Source organism: Syzygium oleosum, unplaced genomic scaffold, assembly GCF_021117445.2.
Source record: "Syzygium oleosum isolate NSW1041296 unplaced genomic scaffold, Sole_v2.1 Sole_v2.13, whole genome shotgun sequence".
NCBI classification, from domain to species: domain Eukaryota; kingdom Viridiplantae; phylum Streptophyta; class Magnoliopsida; order Myrtales; family Myrtaceae; genus Syzygium; species Syzygium oleosum.
This window is the reverse complement of record NW_026607497.1, coordinates 6034976-6049739: the sequence shown is the minus strand read 5'-3', so window position 1 is coordinate 6049739 and position 14764 is coordinate 6034976. Positions and strand designations below refer to the sequence as shown.

Genomic DNA, 14764 nt, shown 5'->3' with positions numbered 1-14764 from the left:
ATTCGCTCTCTCTCTCTCTCTCTCAAAGATAGTCTCATTGTCTAGCTCGAAAGCTGAGGACTGCAATTTTGCCCGACTGCGGAATGCGAGGGACAAATCTTTTATTCGTGCTCACTTCTCTTAGGAGCTTTGAGATGACAGTCGTCGACCATAAATAGGGCAATGTAAATTGAAGACAGAAAGAAATTGTCTATATGGGTCGGAGCTGGTAAACTAAATGGGTCGAATATGGATCTTGTGGAAACTGATATAAAGTTGGGCTCAAATATCTTAAACATACTTTAGTGACTCATTTGCAACCTGGGCCATTGAAAGTGAGTTGAAACCCATATTGACACCTCTAGCTTTTTTTTTTTTTTTGGGTCTTATATTGACACCTCTAGTTGAAACATATTTGAGTGACAGTTATATCCTACACCGCGAACACTTTTGACACTTGCGAATCCAGTCTTAAAGAGTTGATAGTTAGAAAGTATAATTGAAAGTATGAAACAAAAAGTTTAATAAACGTTGTTGACAAGATAAAAGGAAAACAGTCTTATACTTAAGTGAACCATAAAATTAAGAAAATGTCATGTTAGAATCAAACCAAAGCCCGAACAAGTTTTCATAATTTATGGATGACCCAGGTCGGACTTTCACCACTATATTCACGCTCCATCCATAACTTGATCCCCAAGCTTCCTCACTAATTCAATGAGCCGGTTCATGGAGCCGCCTATTCTAAAATTGCAACAATTTAAGAAAACAAATTTGCTAAAAATGGATTCAAGTACAGTTTGGGATAGGTATGGGCTATCAAATTTGTACTTTATGTAAATGGATCAACTTGGGTCGGATCATTTTTGACCCGACTCACCCATTTAGCTAGTGTACTCACAATTAACCCCTAGAATCATGGACTCGTGTGATTACGGAATTATCCGGTGTGGTGAGAACTAGGGGACTGCCATACTTGTCGGGTGGAGATTGGTCGGTTGCGGATACCTGGCATTGTGGAAAAAACATCCTCGGACTCTTTCAAAGATGTTTAAATTCTATACGGAGCGTGTGAATCCCGGGGAATAATTGGGGAGCAACAACAGCCCTGCTCTTCCGCGAACACGTTTTACTTTTGTCCGTTCCACTCTAGTCAAGTCTTCTCTAAATTTTGTCAATTAGTGAGGTCAATCTATGGACGTTCTTTTCCTTACCAAAAAAAAATAAAAATTTATGGACGTGTTTTAGACTCTCCAAGGGGACGGGACAAAATGATGCTTCCCCGAAAGCATATAATCCCTCTTTTTCTTCTTTCTTTTTGGAGAAGAGTGATCCCCTTTTTTCTTTAGCTCTTCTAGCCCATTTCCTAGAAATTTCACCTAGGAAAAATGTCATAAATGATCCTTGAAATTTGGCCGAATGTGCAATATGATCAATGAATTTTTAATTTATTTAATATGAGTGCAATATAGTCCCCAAACTTTCAATTTGTTCAATATGATCCATAAATTTTTTATACATGTTCAGTTTAGTCCCCAAATTATATGAAAATGTTTAATTTTGTGACTAAACGAGAATCAATGGAAGGACAACATTAATATTTTCATATAGTTCAGGAACTAAGTTGAACATATACCAAAAGTTTAGGGATTACATTGAACAAATTAAAAGTTTAGGGACCACGTTGCACATTGAGCTAAAGTACAGGGATTACATTGAATAAATCAAAAATTTAAAAATCATATTGCACATTGAGTCAAAATTTAGGGACTATTTGTATCATTATCTTATTTCACATATATAACTTATGAAAATATTCTTGTTGTGTTGATTGGGATCCCGTAAAAGATTCACATGATTTGACGGCTGTCATTCATTCCACGGAATTATTGCTCATGCCTTAGAGATTTAAGGAGACGAAAAAGGGGAAGCAATGACAAGTTAATTGGAGAGAGGAAAAGATTTTGATAGAATAGAAGGGGAGAAACGGACTCGTTGACTTGTCCTGGACGTTAGAATTCCGATAACAACTACCCTCTTGAAAGAATTATTAAGTCTATTTTATTAAGAAGGGATCTTGTTAACGAGTTCTCTCGGTCTTGGGGCACTCATTAACTATATTATAAGGAAATAGTTTCATTTTTGCCGGACTAATTATACATAGCACGAAAAACACAATAGACACAATTTTGAAGATACTTTTTGTGCATAACACAAGGACAATCTACACATTGAAAACTGTGAAATTTCTTCAATTAGTTTCTTAATGAGCGTTTCACGAGCACTCTTTAACAAAATCCTATTTAAAAGGGAATACATAACTGGACAAAGAAAGAGGAGTTAGATCTACGTTAACATATGGTAAACATGAAACGTCCTTGAATCTATTAATCTATTTCGTTCTACGGAAGAGTTAAGGAACATTATCATAACACACGTCAACGAGCGACGGACGGGGAAGTTGCTGTGATGTTGCCCAAAGTCCAGTCGCATGACCCAGTCTGGACGAGTCAACCAGAAAATTTTAAGAAGAGTATTCACAATGGAATGAAATGCACCAAGTAGACCAGAACCAGATCACTCAGTATAAATAGACAGATGGCTTGTGGCAAAAATACATCACACACACAGACAACTCAGCTTTTAAGCTAATTGAGTGAGTGACTCGACTCATCCCCATCATGCAAGCACTCATTGCATCTGTCCTTAATCATTTCGAAATATTATTACGTGAACATTTCTTACACGAGTACTGTTGGATATGTTTTAGTCATGTTAAGTGCAGATTTGGTGTGTTCCTTCTGGGACAATCGATTGCATATCTAACTGCTGTTTTGTTTTATGCTGATTTTGAACGGGGAAGTAGGAAAACAGAAGCCATGGAAGTCATCAGCAATGGGGTCCGATCGATCGGCAACCATTCCGATCAAGAGATGGAGAATCGCAACCCCAAAGTAAGAGCAGTGAATCTGGGAGGCTGGCTGGTCACAGAAGGATGGATCAAGCCTTCCCTCTTTGATGCAATCCCCAACAAGGACTTCTTGGTACTGTGCTACACGTATTTGCCTTGGTGTTTTCGTTACTCTTTTAACCGGTGATTCATTTGGTTTCCACAATTTTTCTGATTTTCGAACTGTTTATAATGTGAAGGATGGGACTAGACTTCAGTTCAAATCAATTACAGTCGGGAAGTTTCTCTGCGCGGAGTCCGGCGGAGGAAGCCGGGTAGTCGCCAACAGCACGGGGACCAGCGAAGTTGCCAAACCCCCAGCAGGTTCCAGTTCCAGGTGGGAGACATTCAGGGTGAGTTAGCTTTAAGCAGACAAATAACCTTTGGCTATGAAAACCCATGACGTCAGTTCGGTGGTTAAACAACGAATTTGTGTCTGTAGATTAGATGCACAGTACCCCAAGTGCTAATAAATTCCATATTTGGGCTACTGCCGTCTGGGTTTTGGCTCACGTCCTACATAAATGGGATTTTGGTGGGGACTAACATTGAACAACGTTAGGGACGGGAACGATGCAATTGCAATGTACCCTGTCAGTAAAGTAAATCTCAGATCTTTCAACTTGGAAATAGTATGGATATATTCTCCTATTGACAACAATTTTCCGACTACAATAAGTGTCATCTTCAAAGAAGATAATCTCGTGCATTGAGCTACAGATGATTTGCTGTGTTTTGAGTGTGTGTAGCTGTGGAGAATCGACGAGACGCTCTTCAACTTCAGGGTTGCCAACAAGCAATTCGTAGGCCTGAACTCTGGTGGGGACGGGGTCGATCTAGTGGCTACTTGTCATTCACCAGGAGCACCCGAAACCTTTGAGATTGTGAGAAACCCAGACGATGTAAGCCGCGTTAGAATCAAAGCTTCCAATGGCCTCTTCTTACAGGTCATCAATCTCTTTCCATTTCCTATATCTTACACAAGACTAATGCCAGATTTGTTAAAGACTGGCTGAGAAATTACTGCATGAACGTTGTACATGTATTGATATGTCTATGATCTGTTAGAACTACTCTAAATTGGACGTGAATTATGATCCACTTATTTGAAGGGCCAACTTAGTTACGATTTTAGCCTATCGAGCGTTATTTTATAAACCAATTTAGTAGACCAAGGTTGTTCTTTACACATTAGCATGTAAGATAGACACTCGTCGAGTGAAAACTTTTCAAGACTTATTTGAAGTAGAGATTGAGGAAAGTAAGAAAGAAGAGTGATTATTATAGTGGAATTTGTTTTACAGGTGAGGACAGAGAAACGAGTGACAGCTGATTATCAATGCAATGAAAGTAATGCGTGGAGAGACAAAGACCCATCTGTGTTTGTCATGAGTTTCACTAAAAGATTGGAAGGCGAGTTTCAAGTCACCAATGGTCTTGGACCACATAAAGCCCCCAAAGTCATGAGGGTATGTAGTTATAAAACTCTTATATGATAATAGTCAAAGTTCAAGCTTCTCAAACCCACTAAATTAATCAAATCATATATGCCCGAATTATAACTTTACTTAAACTTACTCTACGATAAAGAGATATTTTATTTTCATATTTTTAGTATATGGCTTGCGAATGAGTATTCTTTGGGGAGGAAGTGATTCTAACCGGCAATAATTAGTATCATCAAATATGGAAATTACGGTAGCTGCTGCCGTTTTCTACGTCGCTTTTATGCCCCTTAAAGGGTCTCTAGCCCCGACAGATTTCTAACTATTACTAAGTACTAGCCAGTAAATGTTGTCCATATGAATGACACAAGATACAAGACGAAATACAGAATGAAAATCTAAATATGATGTGATGCAATATGTAGAACCTAGCTATACTTACCAAGCTCAACATCTTTTGGGACCCAGCCGTGAGAAAATCGTCATTATAGAATGGTACTTGACCTAACGAGTTCGGTTCTTTCGGGATACATGTGTTTTTCGCTTTTATGCATGTGTGACACATGCATGGGTCTCCTGGTCAAGTACAACAAAACCCTGTTAGGCATGTAAATGAATTAACCATAAAAAAGTTGCAATCGACCTTTTTCCAACCATAAGTACCTGATCTATTAAGACTGATTTATTAAATTAATTTACTAAGCGTGATGTGAATTTGTTACTGGGTGTTGAATATATATATCAAAAAGGATAAATCTTGTCTGAATTTGAGTCAATTGGGCCGGATTCATTACATCCGTCCTTTTTGTGCGTTCCAAATGTGGCACTTACGTGGATCCCACAAAATGGACATCTATGATTGACGTGGTTCAATGGACTTGGTTCCATATACAACCAATTTTATACTTAAATTCTCGCTTACAATCCAACATGTCATTTCAATACATTAATGTTAGTAAGTATTGCTCGTTTCCAATAGCATAAAAGGTTTTTTTTTTTTTTTGTCAAAGAGCAGAAAAGAACTGTATACCTTCTCGTTGTATATAACACTTTGCAACTAAGAAAAACTTTAAGCCAATTCAGCTTCAAATCATGCCTTTTTTTGCAAGTGTAGACCTATGAAAATCCTGCGGTCTTCTTTCCTTCAAGTCAATATCACCGACTCTTTCGTCTGATCCTCGATGGTATTTGGGTTGCCGATGTATCCTATACGACCACTGAATTCTAAACCACAAACGGCAATCCGACAAAACCACGAGAAGGACCTTCTTTCATTAATCTTACTATTATACGACTCTTGAGTTTTGTTCCTGAAGCATATCGTTTCGTTAAGTATTTTTCATGCGTAAATTATTATTGAGAATGTCTTTATTTTCGTTCTTTACTCAATTTGGATGGAGTGATTAGGGGAGGATTAGAGAGGAAGAGAAAAGATTAACAAAAAAAAGTAGTTCTTGTTTGGTAGGAGGGATTGATATCGACGGAGCTGGAGCAAAAAGATCTCAAATTTTCTTTTTTGGTGCCACCTAATCTTCTCAAATCATTCCAAATCTATCTAAAATTTGAGTGGACTTAAATAAAAGTTGTGAATTGATAACAGGAACATTGGAGTACATTCATAGTGGAAGATGATTTCAAGTTCGTCGCCGAGAACGGGTTGGACGCCGTGAGAATTCCGGTGGGTTGGTGGATAGCGAGCGACCCGAATCCTCCGCCTCCTTATGTTGGTGGTTCCTTGGCCTTTCTGGACAGTGCCTTTTCTTGGGCAGAGTGAGTCTATTGCCATCTTCTCTTCATCTTATCTTGTATACAGATGCAATTTGTAACATATCATTTGATTTTCTTACCGGCAGGAAGTATGGGTTGAAGGTCATAATTGACCTGCACGCAGCACCTGGTTCCCAAAATGGCTGGGAGCACAGCTCATCGAGGGATGGGTTCCGAGAATGGGGAGACACAGATGACACCATCCAACAAACCCTCCATGTCATAGAATTCCTAACTTCGCGGTAATTGATAAATTTTTCGCTCACACCCTATTCCGAGTATTGGGGACATGATTCGATTTCGCCTATGTAGATACACGAAGAGCCCGAGCCTTTATGCCGTCGACCTCTTGAACGAGCCGCTTGCGGAGATACTCCCTCTGGAGACCGTCACTAAGTATTACAGGGCCGGGCACAATGCCGTCCGCAAGCACTCCCCCACGGCTTATGTGATCATGTCACGCGTGCTCGGAGCCTCTGGCCCCGAACTGCTGCTCCCTGTAGCAAGCGGCCTGGACAGGACGGTTGTGGACACACATAACTACGTTCTATTCCGAACTAAATTTGACACCATCCAAGATAACCTCGATTTCATATACAAGGATAAACGTGCCCAATTGGACCGTCTCGCTACACCGGATGGACCTCTTACTTTCGTGGGTAAGTCCAAATTATACTAAGATAATCATACCATCGATGTCACGCATCATTGTGTTTCTATCTTCCGTGATTTGCTATATAAATATAAGAAAGGTGGATCCATGAAGGAATGTAGACTTGCAGGTGAATGGGCAGTGGAGTGGACAGTGAATGGAGCAACAAAAGAGGAGTACCAAAAGTTTGCGGAGGCTCAACAGGAAGTGTTTGGAAGAGCCACATTTGGTTGGGCCTATTGGACTCTCAAGTGCGCCAAACACCATTGGAGCTTGGAATGGATGATCAAGAATGGTTACATTAAGCTTTAGACATTTCCTTCAGAATTTCGTATATATATGTCTATGCACTTTTACTAAATAGTAAGTTGCAAGCTCCTATTATCAAGTAAACTTTTTGTCATCTTCGAATAAAAAATCGTCTAGGGAAGCTTTTGAACACATGCGACACACCTAATAGAGTTGTAACTTCCATGAACGTTTTTAGTTGAGTAATTCTAGTCATGAAATAGAATTACTGATTTCTTTACGAACCAACCAACTTTTACCGCCACATAATTTACTGCCCCTTCGAATTTACTATCTCTTATATGTGACTAGCAACTAAATTATAGTGACTTTCCAATTTTTGTCAAATTAATTATCTAAGAGTTTTGGGTTATCAACTCTTATTGGAGTTACTTCCTCATTTTAATTGTATTTATTAATTTTCCAACTTTTCTATTTAGTTGTCAGACTTTTACTCGTTTTAGAGATTACTGATACAAATAACCATGAATCACCAACTTTTATTCTCATTAAATTACTACAAAATATAGAATTATAAACTCTAATTAAATTACCCACGAACATGCATTTGAAACTCAGTGGAATCCACGGGAGATTGAAATTGACAGTGCGGTACTGATATAACCTTTATGCATGCATCATTAGCTTTTTGGCCCAATGCCCTTTTAGTGGGGAACATCAAATTACTAAATCAAAAAGGAACTCATTTGGAAACACCACTGTACCACAGTTGGATTTGATGATTTTCTAAGCAAGAAGGATGCATGATTCTATAACTTGATACGCTAACTCTTATAGGCTCGATTGAAGTTTAGATTGCTGGTAAATACTCGATTACTCAATTTAAAATCAAGGAATCTCTCCTTCATCGTATCGACATCTTACGAATATATAAGAACAATATGAGGTCAATACTACTTGTTAATAATTAAATTGCAGCCGTCAGGCACACGGGCGGAGGTTGAGGGTGCGAGGTGGGGACACCAGCCAAGGTTCGATCCTCAACAAAAAGCAAAAGAAAAAAGAATACACCAATCAAATAGCTAAAAAGTTACTCGGACCGAAGCTAGCACGTAGCAATGACTATGTATATATATCTAGTTGATGTCAAGTACAAGCGTTAACTATTAAACGAAAAAAATAATTTGCATGATGCTTCTATTGGTAGGTTTCATAGTATCAAGAACATAATTAGGGCAAGATATTTTGCTTGTGACGGTGGGTCATACCATTACTCGTCCTTTTTTAGAAGCTGACTTAATAACCATTCACTTGTCCATTCCTAGAGGGAACGATGCTCCTAAGCAATGACTTTGTGCATTGTGGTAAGCTATTATGGGCAACAGTCAATCGACCAAAAGCAATGGCGTCTAGAGACATCAACTTCAGCTGAGCTGTTCAATACCTGTGCATTCCCAACCCTGACAGGGACACCAATTAGACGGATCCAAATTGGCGGGGGACTTTCTATGAATTGCCTATATGTATATGTGGAGGTCACTCAAGTTAATTAGTAAGATATCGAATATATCCCGCGTTAACTTGTTGAATACATGATTATGCGTTTAATTTTAAGTTGATATCAGAGTCGGAGATGTCAAGTTTGATTCCTCACACCTTCTTTTAGCCCGTGCATAAATATCCTACTTTTTCCTTTTCATGCTGCACAATGGCCTCAACAATTCTTTCATCCGTGCATATCGGGTTCGCACGTTTAAGACCAACATCATTAAACCGGCATTCGCGTAACGAAATGTGTTAAAAATATAAATACAGTCTACATTGTACTTTAATAGTTTAAACTTCTGAAGTGAACGGTTGCACATTCGGTTTTAACCTAAGTAAACAAGAAACCGCTTACATAATCGCAGCCAAGTATGCATGAATTAGCGAGAGAAAGACGAGTACAAAATTTGAGATATAAAACACGACGTGTGCACGAGAACGCTCTTGCAACCGGCTTTCAAAATCTGAAGATACTATAAAAAATGTAGAGTTCAAACATACGGTCTTCGAGTGCCATTAAATGTTCGTTGAGAACCTATAATTCGATCGTACATGATGCATATATTGAGTTTTAGGTGAGAGTCCATCAGAAATTATTTCCGAAGTGCAGAGTTCATAACATGTACTCCTCCGGAGGTTTCCACTGATCAAGTTCCATAACATCTTTTGTAAAAGACTCGAGAGTGTCCTCTCATATCTTGTTAGTCACATCATCAACTCATAAATTCATGCGAAGAGCCTCAAGACTTCACAGTTACATGGCATTCTCGGTCTGTATCATGAGTTTCGCAGCGTATTAACCTGAATAAGCTTTGCTATAAACATGGCTGTCTCCAAAACCTTGTGTTGTTTTCCACAATTTCTCGGATAGGTAAGTTAGTTGGACGAGTGCCATGGAGTCAAATAGTCAATTATGTAGATGATTAAAAAGAACAAAAAGGTAACAAGCCTTTGATTTTCAAAGTGGTAGTCACGGGACCACCTTCCCACATACAAGTTGAGAAGCTAAAGTCTTTCTTTCCCTTCTTTTATGGCCTTTCTTTGACATTCGCGAGAGCTTTCCTTCGCTCGTGCTTTGATGGTTTCCCATTATTCATGTGAATTAGTTCAGGAAGAATTTGGTCGCAGTTGATCTCTCCAGCGACAGTTCCGCCCACGGATTTTCATGCAAAACCCTTCTTCTGCTGCAGACCGGGGTTTGAGACACCTGCTGTAGTTTTAACTTCCAAAGCGTCTGTATCACTTTAGCTGTACTGATGTCTACATACGTATTTTGTTATATTTCTCCTACCATATTATGGCCACGTCAAAATTTACATTGGAGCTGCCGGAATCTGCACATGTCTTACCGGAAATTAACGATGATCTTGAAGCTCCAGTGATGAAATCATCGATAACATTAAAGTGTTGTTATCAAGGCCAATGAGAAGGGGCTGACTCGAGCAGAGCTCGACCTTCGGAAGGCATCTTCCTAGAGTGCATTACTCCTTTTCTTAAGAGGCCAAGTGGTAGAAACTTTGTGGGTGCGCTACATTATCATCTGATTAGATCCTTGAGTTCTTAATAAGCATCGGCCAGGCACAAAGAACTTCTCTCATAATCAACTAGCACCTTGTAAGGGAATGAGCAAGCAGCCGCACATGCATCCTATTTATCAACTCCTCGCAGACACAACTAAAGGCCCAAACAACATAAACGAGTCCGAGGGTCTCGACTCGAAATCTACGCATCTCTGTATAAACTTTTATAATGGGTCTTCCGGTGCACTCGTTAATCATACTTCATTTAAAAAACAAAAGTTTTGATTCCTATACACTGATTAAACATAACACGAGAGAGACAACCTACTGAAAATCACGAAATTTCTTTATACATTTATAAACAAGGTGATGAGTGAACTAAAATCACCTGTATATGGGGAGCTGTAACAATATTATATTTGATCATTTAATTAGAGTTCACTTTGTATATTTTTTTTTAATTAAGGAGGGTCTTAATCATTAACAATGGATGAAGCAACAAGTGGGCAGACCAGGGGCTGAGGCAAGGAGGTCCAAAGGGGCCCCTTAAATAATTGGGTGGCAAGTGCATGCCTTGGTGTTGAAAAAGAGGGCACCACCCTGGCGAATCCGGCAAACCTACAAGTTGCACTCCCTTGCCTGACTTTGAAACCTTTAGATTTTTAGGGTTTTATTTTCCCAATTTATTTTTCTTATGTTGCCCTTTTGTGATGAAGAAGAGGCCAATTCCTAGAGTGGAACTCGACCTACAAGGAATGTTATTGTTCGCAAGAGAGGTAGAATTAGAGTGAGTATATATGGTTCTTAAGAAGCACCGTCCTTTCTGGGCTTTTCATTGTCGAATTGAAAAGTACAAGATCACAATCGTTCAGGCTAAAATCTATTAATTAATTGAAATCCGTTGCATTTCAATCCAACGGTGAAAGATTATAAAGGCACGGTATCTCATAAGATGAATCTATCGTATAAAATTCTATTTTACGGAGAATAATGTTAAGATGAGATGCATACACTAAAATGCATCCGAAACATTGAATGTGGCGTCTTACTAGCAAATATGGTAAGTCCCCACCAGGTGTAGATACAATTTAATACATGTATCACACTTGCATATAAATTCCTATTATTGTCCTAAAAAATATATGTATATAGATGTATAATGCTATGTCGTATTTAATCTTCCAAGAACTATTTATAGGGAGTTTTAAGTACACTCAACTGCCAATCGATGGATGTGTAGATGAAATTTTTTACTTTCAATAGAGGAAATTCATTTGTGTTATCATTATATACTATATACGAGTCTTAATAAACATTCGGTACGTGCGAATAACAAATGTTCTATGGAGATCATAATAACTTTTACGAATAAATTCATATGCTACATCTTTGGTCAATTTTGTGTCTTGAGTATCTGTCAGGAATTTTCTAATTTATGGTATACACGTAAGAATACAGTATATGCTTGTCAATATGTAATCTTTGAGTTTCGAATAGATTGAGTAGTTATGACTCAAACTAAACATTCTACACATATGAGATCCTTATAACGACACTTGAAAGGGTAGCTGACCAGTCACCTTTCTCCACCTTTTTTACCACAAAAAAAGGTAAATATATTACAAGTAAATATGATGTATAAAATCATGGTGAATCCCGTGTGAGATTCATGGGTAATTTCTATCTTTTCTGAACGCACATATGGCATCGAATCCATACTAGTATGGCTTCTCCATGACCAATTGACTTTAAGATGTGACATTTTATAGAATAGTCACTACAATGCCACTGTTGTTCTATATCATATCCTTGGGACTGGCATTATTGGTACTTTCAATATGGTAAAACCATTAGACATCGAGATCCTCTAAATTTACAATTAATTGTACCGTGGACATTTATCCCTTTTTCTTCTCCTTTTTCCTTTTCCTTTATCTTTTTTATTTCCCCTTTTGCCCTCACCATCATTGCTTCTACCCGAGAAAATAAGACACCCGCCACTCAACCGCAGCAACTCGGCCTCACATGGCAGCCGTCGCCCATTCACCTCCGAGCCACGCGATGCTGCTGCCAAGCTACGCAAACCGGCGGAGTCCCGTTCCCGAGGCACCTTCTCTCTAGACAATATGTTTCCTTTCTAGATCCGATTACGTCCGATCCCGCGGCCAATTCATCCGGGCTCACGCATCTATCGAATTCAAATCTAGTCACCGATCGAATTCAGATCCAATCTAAGTAAGTAAAATTAAAAATGGAGTGTCTTAATCACCAAAAGGGCAAAAAATAAAAAGGAAAAAAAAGTGGCATCCTTGTCCTTTGATTTTTCTTTTTTCCATTTCTTGGGGAGGGCACATCCAAGTCCTTATTCACTTGCCTCTCAACCCCTACCTAACCTCCAAGTAAAGCATGTACTTAAACCTTAATGACTCTTAAATTAATTACCGTCATCCCACAAGTTTTAGAAGATTTCTTAGCATAGTGGGACCCGATGGCTGACATGGACACGCGCAATCTCGCAAGGAAAGAAATGGGCGATCCAGATTCGCTCCTCGCCTGTTGGCTCTTCTTATATTTGCCCCCCGCCCATCTCCACTCCTTCCTCCTCCACTTCTCTCTCTCTCTCTCTTTCTTCTTCTTCTTCTTCTTCATCTTCTTCTTCATCTTTGTACCCTTTTTCCATTGTTTTGTTTTGTTTTCAAGAGATTAGTTGCAGTTGCACAGTGAAGAAGAAGAAGAAGTGGTAGTAGCAGTTGTGGATTGAGAGTGAGAGAGAGAGAGGGAGGATGTCGTTGGGGAAGAGACCGCGCCATATGAAGCGGACGACGAGCATGACGGAGATCACCTTCGATCTGAACATCAGCGACGAGGCGGCGCCGGCGAGGAACGGCCAGAAGCCGGCGGGGCCCGGCGAGGGGTGGGATCCGCGGCCGGTGATGCCCTCCGCGGCGGCCTCGCAGAGGTCCCACCGGCACCACTCCTGCGAGTTCATCGACACCGCCCACTTCTTGCGCTCCTGCGCTCTCTGCAAGCGTCGCCTCGTCCCTGGCCGCGATATCTACATGTATAGGTATTTTCTTTTTCCCTTCAATACTCGAAATTCAGCTGAAATTCACCAAACTTTTGCACCTGTTCGCGGCCCAGATCCAGCTTATTCGATGAGCAAATTTCATTTGAATCGAATCAGTCGATAATTCGTATAGTCAGTCATATAATCAATGACGCCAGCGAAGCGGAGGCATTATTGACAGACCAAAAGATAAGACGAGAAAAACAGATCAGTAATTTTCTGACAGACGAAAATTTTCCATTTTGAGGCGACTTTCCATATTTGATCTGTTCTTTAGTTTTCGATCGACAATTATGGGAGGTGAATACATTCGAAAAGATGGTTTTCCTTAATTTTTTTGGTTTCTTGCGTTTCTTGTTCTTGTTCTTGTGTTTGCAGAGGTGACAGCGCGTTCTGCAGCCTGGAGTGCCGGCAGCAGCAGATGAAGCAGGACGAGAGGAAAGAGAAGTGCTCGTTCGCGTCCAAGAAGGAAGCCATGGCCTCCTCTCCCGCCTCCGCCGCCGCCAAGGTCTCCGCCAAAGGCGAGACTCCGGTCGCCGCCGGTGTGTAGCCGGGCTCCCCATCCGGCGCCGGCCGCCGGCTATCCCAGACGACAGCGAATTTTTGCATGCGCCGCTCGTGCACCACACCCAGACCTGGGAATCTCATGAATATATATATATCTCCGGAGCTAGAAAAAAAAAAACAAAAGTAGAAAAGTATTTATCTTGTGGGTGGAAGCAAAAGATGGAAAATTTATTGGAGAAACCTTTTGAGAAACCATTATTCTTAGGTGCATCCAAGCAAAATGCAAAGTTCTATCGCCCACTCTCTCTCTCTCTCTCTCTCTCTCTCTCTCTCTCTCTCTCTCTCTCTCTCTCTCTCTCTCTCTCTCTCTCTCTGCGTCAAAAATCAAATACAGGGACGTGAACGAGAGTGTTTTGGAGGTTCCTTGTGGCCTGAGCGAGGGAATCATCGAATGGTCCTCCATTGACACAGAAGGGAAAGAAAAGCGACTTTTCAAGAATATGTTCAACCCATCATGAAAGAGAAACTGGGAATCCCACGAACACGCCGTGGAGCCTGCGAAAACCAAACCTTTCTCGTTGCTTAGACATGCCGAAACTGACGATACCGGAGGGCTCGGTTTCTACCTAAACCCCCACTGATTCAATTCAATATACAAAGCGATGCGGACTCGTTTTGTTTACCAAATTTGATTGCGGGGTAAGAAACCTGAGATCATTTTCTTGTCTGGGGACCAGCCGTGAATCTTTCACCGTTCGAGAGAGAGAGAGGGAGAGATTCTATTTTGAGGTCGCCATTCTCTGTCACTAGCGCTCGATGAAAGGAATTTGGAGGAGAAGGGAATCTGTGGCTTAGTCAGCATTGCGTGCGGTGGGTCCTGAGGTGCATAGAGGAATCCATTCGGAGAGGAGTTAAAGTTTCCTTTCTGATGGACTTCGAAGGTAAACTAAATGCCACTGATGCATGCTGCGCCACGGCAAATTTACCAGATCCGGCATCTTTGTCTCGACAGAGATGGCCTCCACGGAGAGAGAGAGGGAGCACGAGAGGCGTAGGTGTTGTCGTGGTCGCATCTCGGTCGCA

The 14764-nt window shown here is 40.4% G+C and overlaps 2 protein-coding genes across 5 annotated transcripts; both read left to right on the top strand.

Annotated features, from left to right (window-relative positions):
* The first annotated feature begins 2501 nt into the window (after positions 1-2501).
* Positions 2502-7330, top strand: LOC115674935 (probable glucan 1,3-beta-glucosidase A). 4 transcript variants are annotated; one of them, XM_056316852.1, is made up of 9 exons: positions 2502-2635; positions 2846-3023; positions 3130-3282; positions 3679-3876; positions 4234-4398; positions 5975-6144; positions 6228-6383; positions 6454-6800; positions 6924-7330. In XM_056316852.1, exons 2-9 carry the CDS (start codon positions 2859-2861, stop codon positions 7103-7105), a joined length of 1536 nt encoding a protein of 511 aa, XP_056172827.1. In that variant the 5' UTR covers positions 2502-2635; positions 2846-2858; the 3' UTR covers positions 7106-7330. The 4 variants fall into 4 exon arrangements, with proteins under 4 accessions (XP_056172827.1, XP_056172829.1, XP_056172830.1 ...); XM_056316854.1 differs by having other exon boundaries at positions 6916-7072; XM_056316853.1 differs by having other exon boundaries at positions 2557-2635; positions 2843-3023.
* A 5377-nt stretch (positions 7331-12707) lies between these two features.
* On the top strand, positions 12708-13984 carry LOC115675020 (FCS-Like Zinc finger 6-like). Its single transcript, XM_056316890.1, has 2 exons — positions 12708-13174; positions 13553-13984. The coding sequence occupies exons 1-2, from the start codon at positions 12891-12893 to the stop codon at positions 13722-13724; spliced, it is 456 nt and encodes a 151-aa protein (XP_056172865.1). The 5' UTR covers positions 12708-12890; the 3' UTR covers positions 13725-13984.
* The last annotated feature ends 780 nt before the right edge of the window (positions 13985-14764 follow it).